General features: G+C 40.8%; 1 protein-coding gene across 1 annotated transcript; it reads left to right on the top strand.

The window, feature by feature from the left end:
• Positions 1–3,423: 3,423 nt before the first annotated feature.
• LOC119884223 lies at positions 3,424–11,101 on the top strand. Its single transcript, XM_038694691.1, has 14 exons — positions 3,424–3,589; positions 3,757–3,962; positions 4,738–4,875; positions 5,114–5,252; positions 5,341–6,547; positions 7,071–7,212; positions 7,326–7,469; positions 7,550–7,612; positions 8,064–8,122; positions 8,805–8,995; positions 9,107–9,507; positions 9,730–9,829; positions 9,952–10,153; positions 10,250–11,101. Exons 1-14 carry the CDS (start codon positions 3,467–3,469, stop codon positions 10,384–10,386), a joined length of 3,252 nt encoding a protein of 1,083 aa, XP_038550619.1. The 5' UTR covers positions 3,424–3,466; the 3' UTR covers positions 10,387–11,101.
• The last annotated feature ends 3,375 nt before the right edge of the window (positions 11,102–14,476 follow it).

Genomic DNA, 14,476 nt, shown 5'->3' with positions numbered 1-14,476 from the left:
CTCTGAGCCGTCAAACTCCGAGCTTTCTGTTTCAGAAAGGCCCATCAGAATAAGTTCAGTCAACTCTGAGTATGTTGAGCCTGATGGAAGCGCGTGCGTGGGGATGAAAAAAAGCCTCATCAATGGAGCTCCGATAGTACGATTCACCATGGCAACGGGTAAATAAAGGCAGAGTCTCCATTTTAAATCGGGTGGAGCTAGAAATGTGAGCACGAGCCAACGTGGACGATGATAGGCCTGTTTATTCAGCTGGAACCTGACGGGACTAAATGCCGGTGGCAATAGCTGAAGATGAAAATATTAATGGAGCAGATTAGACACAGTTTAGGCTCCTCACGGACCTGTGAGTGGAAAGTGACAGTCCGACTCAGTCGGCCTATTAATGATTTTTTTGCTATGTAAAATGTGTCTAGCTTCAAACTGACAGAAGTTTTAGACGTCTATGTTACATTAATATAATCTTGCTCATTTCGTATTTTATGAAATGCTGTCAAAACACATTCAGATTGTCAGCAGAGAATGAAAAACTCAATTTTAAACTACATGTATTTATTTCAGCTGCACCACAGTCATGGTCACTCAGAGATATTCACATCATATCCAGTTGATAACTATGATAGGAATGTTCAATCAGTGCGACTACAAGATGAGAGATTACTGTTCATTGATCAGTTTTATACAGATTAGGCCTACTTTAAACAGTGAATACTGCAGCACTGTAGCGCACGGGAGGCCTAAGTGTTTTTGTGCAACTGTTGCCAACCTGACAGCTGCCTTAATGTCCACAGAGTCGGACAGTGGAGCTTATAGATTTTATTCTGTGCTGAGGATAAATTTACGATGTCCAAAGATTACTCTCTGTCCATACATCGATGACAGATTGATCATAAAAGCATCATGTTCAAGATTATGTTTGGGTAAAAAAAACACACTAAACAGCCTATTTAACTGTAATTCCGATGTTTCTAAAGACGTAATTGCGTTCATTTATGTGCTTTGATAGCGACAGTATGAATGAGGAAATGAAACGGTGTGTGGGACAGCTGCTTCAGGCTCCGCAGGAGGGGAGGAGTCAGAGCGAAACTCAGCGTTAGTTAAGTTAAGTAAGTAAACCTCCCCCCGAGCAGGTCAGGTTCGCAGTGTAAGTTGCCGGGGTTACAGACCTAGAGTTTGTCTGATCTCGCTCTCTGAAACCGAAAACCCAGAGTTTCCCTCATCTCGGGCTCAACTTACTCAGAGTTTTCACTAAACCCGCTTTCTGAAACAGTGCACTGTCCTGTTGAACCGTTGTATGGTCTTCTTCTCGCCTAGGCCATCTTTATGTTTGTTTCAGATCCTCAGAGAGTTCTTTGTTATGAGGAACCATGTTGAACTTCCAGTGAGCAGTATGAGGGAGTGTGAGAGCGATAACACCAAATTTAACACACCTGCTCCCCATTCACACCTGAGACCTTGTAACACTAGAGAGTCACATGACACCGGGGAGGGAAAATGGCTAATTGGGCCGAATTTGGACATTTTCACTTAGGGGTGTCCTCAATTACGTTGCCAGCGGTTTAGACATTAATGGCTGCGTGATGTGTTATTTTGAAGCAAATTTACACTGTTATACAAGCTGTACAGTCACTACTTTACTTTGTAGCAAAGTGTCATTTCTTCAAATATTTACAAAAATGTGAGGTGTGTACTCACTTTTTTTGTGAGATACTGTATATTAGTTATATACTATATATACATTATCATGTTGATATGGCCAACATCTCAGCAAAATGTTACTTATTCACACACTCAGCAGATAGAGAGCAACATTAGCATTCAATAAGAGTCACCATCTGATCTAATATTCACCCTCATTGAGCTCTTTGGTCTCCGCCAACTCCTAAAGAATATCTGGCTCTCGAGCTGCTAAACGTTCCACTATTTTCATCAGCTAGTCTTTAACTTTGTCTGTCTGCTGTTTGGTGTTGAGCAGTAGCGTACAGTGGTTTGATCAGACTTCCAAAGCTGAATTAATTAGTAGAGATTAACCATCAAAAGAGATTACTGAAAAGTCAACAGACAACCACCAAATCAGCTTCTCCTTTTTCATCTACCATCTTCTTTTTGAATTATCTGCACATCAGTAAAGATAAAAAAAACAACTACTGATTGCTAGATGCAAATGAACTCTTTAGTTTTATGTGAAACTAGTTAGTGAACTAGACTTTTATCTGGCCTCATTCTCATACCCAGATTGGTTGAGGATCAGAGGGGCATCCTCAGTCCTGACCAATAGGAAGTCTATTGGACTCTGTGGTGTCTATTTACTTCCTTGTATTTAGCTTGAGAAGCCTTATTTAGCGCAGGTTTGTTATCTGAAACCTTCCCTTAAAAATGTGAAGAATAACCACGTGACTGCAAATCCCTGTAATTAATCAAATGAAAAAGACAAACAAAGGAGTCGGTTTAAATTCTACAAACAAAGCAAAAATTCATCAGCATGGTGGTTAATTTTGAACTTGAATAAACCCAGTTTGTTTTGTCTTCAATCCCTCATTTAATGGCTTAAGCTGCAACCCTGCAGTAGGAACTGAATGCAGGAAAAATTTACATTGCTGGTATTTTGGTTCCTGGTTTTGTTCGTAGTTTGCAGGATTGTCAGCTGAATTTCAGGTTCAAGTATCAATGTAAAGTCAACTGAAATGCACAGAACTCTGTAGTGAAAACATTTTTTAAATGTTTTTCTATATTAAGACAACTGCTACAACTACATCAGTCAAATACTATTTTAAACTAACATTATAAATTTCAAAAATTAACATATTATTTTTTACAAATATAAGAAGGCAAAGCAGGACCGTTAGGGTGATGGGAAAGATCAAAATGCATAACTACTTACTGCCAGTAGTTACTACATCAAAACAGTCGAGACCTTCTGAACGAGTCGTCACTTCCCCTATCATGCCTGCATTCTAGTAAATTTGCACCTATTTATTCATATCCTGCACTGTACTGTGTGTTTCATTCTCCCGTTAAATCTAGTTTGGCTTAATTTTTACCTTTTATTTTATTTTACTCTCACAATCCTATTTATGTGTTTCTTTAATATTTTGTCTTAATGCCTTTATGTCAAAGCACTTTGAAGAGCCTTGTTGAAAGCTGCTTTATCAAATTGAGGCTTAAATGCTATACAAAGAAAATGCCCTGCCTTACATGTTAACAGTGATGCTGCTTCAATTACAAAAGCAAAGCTAAAGCAAAATACAGGACAACTGTGTGTCTCCATGAAAAATGTTTTTAATACTCCCTATAGGTTCAATGTTCAAAACCAGTTTTTCAGCTGGCCTATTGTTCTGAAACAAAGTATGTCACTAAACTCGCCAGGACTGTCACCAGCTTGTTTGGCTGACCTCCAAGTGTATATAAAGATCCTGCAGGTGGATGTGAGTGGCAGAGAACCTTGAGACACAGGTGAGTTCGGAGCATCATGGCTTCCACACTGGTGTTTCTGCTTCAGCTGCTCCTGGTCTCGCTGTCATCTGCATCATATTACTTTGGGGGAACCGTGACCTACACCTACAAAGGAAGAAACCCCGATGGAACATTTAGAGTGAGAGATACACCTTTAAATGATTTGCAACCTGCATTACAGAAAATCTGCGAATATATTTTCATGTTCTCATATTGTGGGAATATGTACTTAAAGTTAACGTATCACTTACATATCATTATTATTGTTGTTCATATGGGTTTGATTATTCAGATTTTTTTCCGCAGGTGGACTTTCGCAACAGGGCAACCTTTGATGACTGTCAGAACTCTCTCAACTGGTCTTGTTACGCCGGCAACTGTGGCTATAATACCACAAGTGAGAGAGGCGTAGTTGACTGGAGCAACAATGCACCACAGTACAACTATCAATGGTGTGAAACTGAAACAGTCAGTACAAGAAGTATCCCAAGTGACAACCCTTTTCAAATGAGGTTAGATTTTTGATTTGCTTAAGACGAGACACCAGAGTCCAAAATTATGAGTTTGCTTTAATCTTTCAATTTTCAGATTTCAAGTTTGACCAACCTTTTTAAAACTCTCCATATTGATTCATATATCATTTGAAAGCTTTTTTTCTAGAGCACAATGTTAGCTAGTTTATATATCACACATTTTGAGATGTGTTTATTTGACAAACAGTAATTTTTATGCTAGGTGTGTTTGTATTTCTGAAAATGACATGTTTCCTGCACGCCAATTCATATTTCTGGCCCTTCAAAGCAGTTGGAACATCATACATTTACACACTGTTTCTCAGGCCTTATAGCACGGCATTTACAGAGGTTTTTAAAAATATCTTTGATCAGTCTCATTTTATGAGGCATTTTATCTGTGAAATTGTGGGAAAAAAGGGTTCCAACACACAAATGAGTGTCATCTTTTCAATAAATCCATGAAATATTTTGATAAACTGTTCTGTAAATGTCTGGCCTTTTGGTATATTATCACAATAAAACCAAAAAAAATCAATTTATGTTTTTATCAGTTTGTAAAGTATTATTGTGATATGACTACTTTGGGGGGAGGGGTGCTTGACTGTGATGTCTCACCTCGTGAATATTTTTGCTCTATTGCTGTAATATTTATATGATATTTATCCTGCTAAAACTTCAGTTGCACACAGTTGTATTTGCTGTGGTTCTGCGTATCATAAAAGTAACAGCTGCTAGATATTGTATTTCAAGAGTGTTGTTTCCATCACACCAGCACTGCTAGCTGTTGTTGGATCCCAACGCAAAACTGGGTTCATAATTTGAGACTTATGACTTATGTGGATTTGGGAACAAGATCTGACACTGGAAAACCAAACCAATCGCCAGAAGTTGCCATTCTACCTTTACTACGGTGAGTCCCCTGCTGTTATCATTAAACAGTAACGATAACTTCTAATCACTTTGCTAAAGAACCTGTGGGAAATTTCCTACAATGACCACCAGTAGTAGATAAAAACACCCACTCTGCCAGCCAGATAGATGGAACAGCTATTCAGACATGCTGTGTGTAATTCTTCTAATTTAATCCTTTGTTAAAAGTATCCTTGGCAGCAGACTGTTGCTAACCTCTGTTAATGTGTCTGTTCAAGAGTTCCTCAGAACTGCCCACGGACATACAAGCTGATGTCCTTTGATCCTGATGGTGACAAAGTTCGATGCAGATATGGAAATATCATAGGTACTGAGTGCAGCTCGTGCAACCAGCCTTCAGGCTTTGACTTAGATCAGGTTTGTCGACAAATCAGTTTCCCAATACCTTGTACAACACTGGATTGATGCTTTGCCTCCCTTAACTACTAAATGTTCACATTGTCAGGGCTCTTGCACATTACACTACCGAGACTCTTATGCCAACACCGGAGTGTATGGATTTGAGTTGGTGGTGGAGGACTTCCCACAAGGGCACATCTCTCTGACCTACACTGATGGATCCAGATCCTCCAGGGATCCACTGATTGTTAGGAAGAAGAGACAAATCACTGTGGGGGCAAAGGCCCAGCCTACTACGACCAAGACCACTGTGGGGAAAAAGCCCCAACCTACTACAACCAAGACCACTGTTGGGACTAAGATTCAGCCTACCACGACAAAGACCACTGTGGGGACTAAGACGCAGCCTACTACGACCAAGACCACTGTTGGGACTAAGACCCAGCCTACCACGACAAAGACCACTGTGGGGACTAAGACCCAGCCTACTACAACCAAGACCACTGTTGGGACTAAGACCCAGCCTACCACGACAAAGACCACTGTGGGGACTAAGTCCCAGCCTACTACAACCAAGACCACTGTTGGGACAAAGACCCAGCCTACTACGACCAAGACCACTGTGGGGACTAAGACCCAGCCTACCACAACCAAGACCACTGTGAGGACTAAGACCCAGCCTACTACGACCAAGACCACTGTGGGGACAAAGACCCAGCCTACTTCGACCAAGACCACTGTGGGGACAAAGACCACTGTGGGGACAACTACATCCACAACAACTGCAACCACAACAACTGCAACCACACCAACCACAACCGATCCACCAACTACAGCCGCAGCAACCACAACCGATCCACCAACTACAACCGCAGCAACAACAACCGATCCACTAACTACAACCGCACCAACAACAACCGATCCACCAACTACAACCGCACCAACAACAACCGATCCACCAACTACAACCGCAGCAACCACAACCGATCCACCAACTACAACCGCAGCAACAACAACTGATCCACCAACTACAACCGCACCAACAACAACCGATCCACCAACTACAACCGCACCAACCACAACCGATCCACCAACTACAACCGCAGCAACAACAACTGATCCACCAACTACAACCACACCAACCACAACCGATCCACCAACTACAACAGCAGTAACAACTACACTCATACCCTGGGATACCACAACCACTGAAACAACTACTACAACCACCCTGCCATACACTAGCAGCAGGACACACCTGCACGCCAACACTCCTCCTCTCAGTAAACTACCATTGCAATTCTCTTTCTTTGGTAAATCAGGTTTTACTACATATTTTAATGAGCCAATGCACACTTAATCACAATGAGCAAAATTGCTGCTGCACAGCCTTTCAAGCATGTTGCAACTCTGGTTACACCTTAACTTGTAACGTTACACATGGCCATTATTCCAGAAATACTGAGGTCTGGAGTCTCCATAGAAACGTTTGACCAGAAACCAGATTTTTGATGACTGAAACAGAAATAAACATTCAGTTAACTATTGTCTTTAATTTTTGTTTCCCACCATGAAGATCTCTGTCCTAGTGATGGGTTGGTCACGAATAAGTCAGCTCTATTAGCCGGTTCTTTTAAATCAACAATGGGTACTGGCTCCCGTGTGAGAGTCCAATCCTTTCCCCACCCTACGAAAAAATAAATGCACGACAATGAACAAATTACACTCACTGCCTTGGTGTGGCCAGAGTGCAAAAGCTTTGAAATTCTCATCCAGTGGCAGGTATTGATTATTTATTGCACTTTGGAATCTAAATTGGTCTTTTTTGAACTCCAGTGGACCCACCTGCTCCCTCTTGTCAGGAGGGACTCTACTTGCCGAAGTTTGTGCACCCAACACCTGAAAATGAAGCACATATCCAAGCAGAGGTCAACAAAGAGGTGGAGATCAGAGTCAAAGCACAAGCTACACATGCAGAGTGAGAACTAATGTGATTAATGTGGCTGCAAAACATTTTCCTCATTTCAAGAAGACAGATAACTCCAGCAACAATGAGGAAATCTCTGGTTTCTTTGTTTTGTTTTCATACAGAATACGTGATATCATCATCAGTGGGCCACTGAATATCCGAAAGCTCAGGACCACACGTGATGAGTTTGTCATTAGGTGGACGCCTACTCCAGATCACCTGGGAGATCATTACCCCATCTGCTTTGCTGTTGAGTCAGTGACAGGGTGAGCCTTGGGTTCATTTCCTTTCTGATAGAATTTGTATGTGTGGAAACCCTTGATTTAACTTTTTCCACATTTTGCAGATCTACTGAAACTACTACTGAAACCACACAGGATTACAATCACTTCACCACCCCATCTTCACGGTAACATTCCTCTTTGTTTAGTGTTTAGTGAAGTACATGTCTAAGTACCAAGGTAGAGTGCAGTACTCATTTTGTACCTGAGTCTGAAAGAAAAAAATTAAGAAATCTGTGGATGAATAAGGAACCTATTAAGTTGCCAAGATTTACAAGAATTCACAATCATTCATTAAAAATAAAAAAGTAAAAATGTATCTAAAGTCAGAAAATTCAACGGCTGACGGCATCTGCATTTTCAAACTTGGTCTCAGGTCTGATTTTTTAAGATGCTTGGAGGGTTAGGAAGATTGGTTTTGTTTATGAATCCAAGGGTCAAGGACATAAACAAATCCAACAATGAACCAATACATTACATTCCCCCCACCAAAACCAATTTTCACAATGGCATATCAACCTTCTTGAATGAGCAACCTGCAGTTTAACTGTCAAGTCAGTGTTCACTGATGCTTTTCAGGGCTGGCGTTTATCAGTCTGAGATGAGGTGTGTTCTGGTGGACATCGGGACGACGCAAGGTGAGTCTAAGAGCTTGTTTAATGACACTTAACCCCTCGTTGCTCCAGAGGTGTGCGACATCTGACATGTATAGCAATTGGATAAAAGCGTCAGCTAAATAAATAAATAAATGTAATGTAGTGGTGTTTATTTTTGCTATCGCATGCTAAATGTTGAAGTGCCAAATGTTGTCTGCAAGCTGGTGTACATTAGAAAACAATACAGATTACAATACAGATACATACAGATTGTATGTATCCTTAAGGTCTAACAAACATGCTGAGTTAATTTCCTTTGGTGGCACATTAATACATTTCTTGGTGCATTACTGCCACCTGTAGATAAGTGAAATAGTGTGACACGATTACATGCGTGTGCACACGTCTTCAAGTGCGTCATTGTGAATGTCAAAATATAAACAAAATGGTGACCCACTAATAGAAAACAGCTCTATTGCACTATTAGAGGTAAACATGGGCTTGAATTACTGATAACATTATCAGGTTAATGTCATCATGGTTACCCTGGCAATACACCCCCGCCTGATGTTATATATAAATAATAGTATAAATATATGTACATCTGCATTTAGCAATATATTCATGTCAGCAAAAATGTTTTTTCACAATAGTTTTTATAAGACATACACAGTTTTGAGCATAGTATTTAGTAAATCATTTAAATATTCATGTCTTGCTCTAGTTGTAGCCAATGTGATCTGCAGTCAGTCCACAATGACAGTAGAGGTTGAGAAATCTTCATTCTCTGGACTCAGTGAGGATCATTTGCGGCTCAGTGACCCCACCAACGCCGCCTGCAGCCTCCGCACACACTCCAACAGCACTCACATCATCGCTGTCATCCCCCTCAATGCTTGTGGCACTCAGATCGAGGTAAGGCAGCGTGATTAGTTTTATTTCCCACTGTGCTCTTCTCTCAGTTACAGTTGATTTTCCTTTTCATTAGTAGTGTGAGGACTGAATCCATAACTTTTTACTACGCAGGAAGATGATGACAACCTCATTTTTAAGAATGAGATCACCACGATTGACAACACAGAAGACCTGATCACCAGGAAACAGCTGCTGGAAGTGCATTTCTTCTGCCAGTACCCCAAACGGGTAAACGTGACACTTGGCTACACAAAACACAGGAAAAGTGTCACAGTGTGGGAGAAAGGCTTTGGCACGTTAACTTACCGGTTTGAGTTTTTTCCTGATAACCAATTCCAAACCATGATTGATCCAAATTCGTACCCTGTGGAGTTTGACGTAGGGAGCAGGATCTACATGCAGATAGATGCCACCTCTTCAGTCAACACCACCGAGCTGTTTGTGGAGTCCTGCAGCGCTGCACCATATGACAACCCAAACTACCGGCCAACCTACTCCATCATTGAAAATGGGTGAGTTCAGCCCCTTCTGGCAACAGAGGGCATAACAAAGTATTTGTAAAGATTTGTTGTTTGCTTGTGTATGAGACGTTTGTAACTAAATTGCATGACTCAAAATTGCCTTTTAAATACCTTCAATAAAATAATACCTCTGCTTCTTTAATGGCACCCATTGTAAGTCATGGAGTAACAGAAGCAACATCACTTATGTTGTTTTTGTTTTTTGATGACTAGGTGTAAAGTGGACTCGACTGTTGAAATTTATTCCTCCACCCACGACAGACAATTCCGGATCGGCATGGAGGCCTTCAAGTTCAGAGGCTTGCATGATCAGGTGAAGAATGGACTATGTGGTTAGACTGGATCAAGTGCCAGGAAATGTCTCTGTTATCTCTAAATGTGTCAATGAATAGGTCCAAATCATGTTGGTATCTAATGCTCACCTGTTGTATTCAGATGTACATCAGCTGTTCAGTCCTGATGTGTGAAGTAGGGGACCCCAACTCCAGGTGCTCACAGGGATGCATCAACTCCACATCGCCAGACAGTCAGCACCATAACCACCAAAAAAGAGAGGCTGCCACCCAGAGTGTAAGGCACCTTGTTTCCCAGGGTCCCCTGCGCTTCAGGAGATCAGCAGAAAACACTGGAAGCAGAGGTATAGTGCAGGGAGTGTATTTTTCTCCAACAGCACACTCGCCCCGTTAGACTACAGACAAGATCTAATTCAAATTGTGCTCCTCTTTTTCTCCAGTGATTAGCCTGGATCTGAACCTGGTCTTCATTGCTGGTTGTCTTCTTGCTGCTGTTGGCATGCTCTGTGCATTGTCCATCTACAAAGCCAAAATGTCAAGGGTCAAATACCAACCTTTGCCTACGTTTGTAAATTAAGACAGCAGCATGTGCAGAATACCAAAAAGTTTTTTTCTGAATGCTTTCACATAAACACTTATTCTTGAAGCTCTATTTCTGAAACCATTTACCATTGTAACCAAATCATTTAGCAAGTGTGCCAAACTGTAAAGGGAGTGAGGAGAAATCAGAGCGTGTGTGGGTGACCATGTTCTCAAGTATGGGATGAGCTTGAGGGAGGCTGGGCCACGGGTTCAATCCCAGTATTTTTCTGATTGCTTAGGCACTTCTTTTTGAAACTAACCACAAATCCTTTACACTAAAAAAACAAAACATTAAACATCTCTTGCAAAAAGTCTGGTTGCAAAATTGTGGTTTTGGATCAATACAGTACACACAAATGTCTTTGATTAAGCACACGAAGTAGCAACTACGCAAAAATGAAAAACACATTTTCCGTGTGGGACATAGTAGTTTGCAATAGAGTTTTGTCATGCATGTAGTACAGTAAAACACACATACACACAGGTGCCCAAATTCTGTGAAAAACATTTGATTGGTTTTACAGTAGTGACCCACGTTGTAAATATATATTTGATTATCAGACATTGTATATTAAATATATAATTATGCACACATTAATTAATTTTATGTTTACATCTTGGGAAGTTACTACTGTGTACAAGTTGAAAGAGGAAGTCGTCTGTGCCGGTGCAAATGGGAAACCGTGAAACAATCTGCCTCAACCGGTTGGGGGTGAAGAGAGAGAGAGATAGACTTGTTTAATGAAATGTATGGGGCTGATTGTTCTTATGTTGTATATATGATGCTTTGGCAATAAAGCTAATTTGAATTTGAATTTGAGAGGGGGGGGGCGAGGGAGAGAGAGAGAGAGAGAGGGCAAAAGAGAGGGCGAGAGAGACAGAGGGCAAGAGAGAGACACACACGCTTACTGTTTTGTTTATTTATTTATTTTTTATATATTTTTATTTTTTTAACACACACACGCTTGCTGTTTTATTTATTTATTTTATTTAAATTTTTTAATATTTCTTTTTTTTTTTTTTTCTTTTTTTTAACACAAACATACGCTTTGATTACTTTATGCTTTAATTACTTGTTTAATGAAATGTATGGGGCTATTTGTTCTTATGTTTTATATATGGTGCTTTGGCAATGTTGTTGTTACATTCATGCCAATAAAGCTAATTTGAATTGAATTGAAATTAAGAGAGCAGGAGAGGAACAGAGAGAAAAAGAGAGGGATGGAAGGAGAGAGAGGGGAGGGAGGCAGCCTACACAATATCCACACAGAGGTACAGACAGTAAAGGTGATGTTGCTATAGACTAAATGAAAAATGGTACAGATATTTATAGTAGTGTTAATGGTAACAGTCGTAATGTTAATGATAACAATAGGACTAGTAACAATAGTCGTTGCAGCAGAGGGTGTCGAGCAGGAACACGGGGGCAGCAGGTGACCCGCAACCACAGATCCAGACTCCACAGCTCCAGAGCCAGAAAACCTGCAGGAAGTGATAGAGGAGAGAGGAGAGGGACGAGAAAGCACAAGACTACCAGAAAGGGGAGAAGTTGTGTTAGTAACATGCAATAATGGGATGAGGTTGCATACAGAGGGAGAGAAAGTAGAGGAGAGAGGAGCTCAGTGCATCATGGGAAATCCCCCGGCAGTCTAGGCCTATAGCAGCATAACTAAGGGATGGTTCAGGACTCACCTGAGCCAGCCCTAACTATAAGCTTTATCAAAGAGGAAAGTCTTAAGCCTACTCTTAAATGTGGAGATGGTGTCTGCCTCCTGAACCCAAACTGGAACCTGGTTCCACAGGAGAGGAGCTTGATAGCTGAACGCTCTGGCTCCCAGTCTACTTTTGGAGACTCTAGGAACCACAAGTAACCCTGCATTCTGGGAGCGCAGTGCTCTGGTGGGGTAGTAAGGTACTATGAGCTCTTTAAGATAAGATGGTGCCTGACCATTAAGAGCTTTGTAGGTAAGAAGAATGATTTTAAATTCTATTTTGGATTTTACTGGAAGCCAATGCAGAGAAGCTAAAACAGGAGAAATGTGATCTCTTTTCCTGGTTCCTGTCAGAACACGTGCTGCAGCATTCTGGATCAGCTGAAGAGTCTTAATGGACTTTTTCGAGCAGCCTGATAATAAGGAATTGCAGTAATCCAGCCTAGAAGTAACAAATGCATGGACTAGTTTTCCTGCATCATTTTTACACAGGATGTTCCTGATTTTCGCAATATTACGTAGGTGAAAATAGGCGGTCCTTGAAATTTGCTTAATGTGAGACTTAAACGACATGTCCTGATCAAAGATAACTCCAAGATTCCTCACAGTGGTGCTGGAGGCCAGGGCGATGCCATCAAGGGAAACTATATCTTTAGATAATGCGTCACGGAGGTGCTTAGGCCCCAGAACAATAACTTCAGTTTTATCTGAGTTTAACATTAGAAAATTACAGGTCATCCAGGTTTTAACATCCTGAAGGCACATTTGAAGTTTAGGTAACTGATGAGTTTCATCTGGCTTGATCGATAGATATAACTGACTATCATCTGCATAACAATGAAAGTTTATAGAATATTTCCTGATAATATTGCCTAAAGGAAGCATAGAAAGTGAAGAGGATTGGTCCGAGGATAGATCCTTGAGGAACTCCATGACTAACTTTGGCGTGCATGGAGGACTCATCGTTAACATGTACAAACTGAAATTGATCTGATAAATAGGACTTAAACCAGCTTAGAGCAGTTCCTTTAACTGCCAACAGGTCAAATTTACCCGGCTGTTTTTTGATTGTATGTATCTTTTTTTCAATATAATATTCAAGTCCCCCAGTCTCTGACTTTTCCTAAAAGTGTGTTATATAGCACCCCCTATTGTTAAAAAATGTCAATATAAAGCCAGATTTAAAAAATGGACATTTACCTATAAGCGCCAGCGGGTGCAATTTACCCCTATAGAGAATACAGCATCATACACATTTTAGCGCTGTTCATCTCGCGCATTTAGATAAACATTCTAGTTTCTATTGGTAATGCCTTCCCCACTACAGGCATTACACTTGCTCAGCGCAGTGAGTGGAGGAGACTCTGACGGTGGGGGCTGAGCAATGTGTCCTGGGTTGATTCTGCATCTGACAGCGATCCACTTGAATGAAGTAAACATGAATAAAAGCCGCTCATAGGTTTTGTGTAGGCTACACGATCATCAAAACTAATGCTGCAGTAGCCTAGTTTTTCCCTTTGATAAAGGTGTGTTCTGCGGCCCCTTCAAGAGAGTGAAGTGCAGCTATAACTTTTCCAGTGCTGTGTATTTTTTAGTAACAGTGATCATTAGGCCTATACATTTTTCCGTTGGGTAAAAATCTACTATGAATTTTGGAATTGATAATAATCTTCTTTTTTTCAAATAAATAGCCTACTTTTATTTGGACTTTCAAACTTTTATAGCTATGTGTTACTTTCTGGATGCCCAATGGAGTCCGAAAAACAAGCAGAACAGTAAGAACTAGCCGACATTATGAGGCTATTATTACCGCCTATAAAACACTACAACAGTCAGACTTTCTTGTAAATTGTATACTGCATTTAAATTCAAGCTGTGTTTAGAATCTAACTCGGCTATAACATCTATAACAGCGGCGAGTGGATGACATCAAAAGAGCCGCCGCCTGTGAACGTGCCCTTCACAGATGCGCAGCGCAAGCGATCGACCTGCACGTGAAGACAATGAATAAAATAGAAGAAACATTCTGTAATGCCTGAATATGGGGATGGTTTATAGGAAACGCACAGCCAATGTGCTAAATGTTTCCCAAAGTGTGTTGGAGCAACTGTAGCAGAAATAATCACAAATCACGGCATTTTTATAGTGGGTACAACAAACCCTGGCGATTCTAGTGTTAATGCCAATGAAATGTTCCAGTCTCTGCAATAGGATCTGATGGTCAATGGTATCAAATGCAGCACTAAGATCTAATAAAACCAGTACAGAGACAAGTCCTTTGTCTGATGCAATAAGGAGGTCGTTAGTATTTTCACCAGTGCTGTCTCTGTGCTATGATGAGCTCTAAATCCTGACTGAAAATCCTCAAATAAA

Source organism: Micropterus salmoides, unplaced genomic scaffold (genome assembly GCF_014851395.1).
Source record: "Micropterus salmoides isolate LMB-PRFRI ecotype aquatic unplaced genomic scaffold, ASM1485139v1 Ms_hic_scaffold_3288, whole genome shotgun sequence".
NCBI lineage: Eukaryota > Metazoa > Chordata > Actinopteri > Centrarchiformes > Centrarchidae > Micropterus > Micropterus salmoides.
This window is presented reverse-complemented; position numbering and strand designations above follow the sequence as displayed.

Bases quoted from the DNA above. Each gene is read 5' to 3' on its own strand.
- LOC119884223 (XM_038694691.1), top strand. From the start codon at position 3,467: ATGGCTTCCACACTGGTGTTTCTGCTTCAGCTGCTCCTGGTCTCGCTG. The intron at 3,963-4,737 runs GTTAGATTTTTG...CCATCACACCAG, and splicing joins GACAACCCTTTTCAAATGAG to CACTGCTAGCTGTTGTTGGA. The intron at 10,154-10,249 runs GTATAGTGCAGG...CTTTTTCTCCAG, and splicing joins AGAAAACACTGGAAGCAGAG to TGATTAGCCTGGATCTGAAC.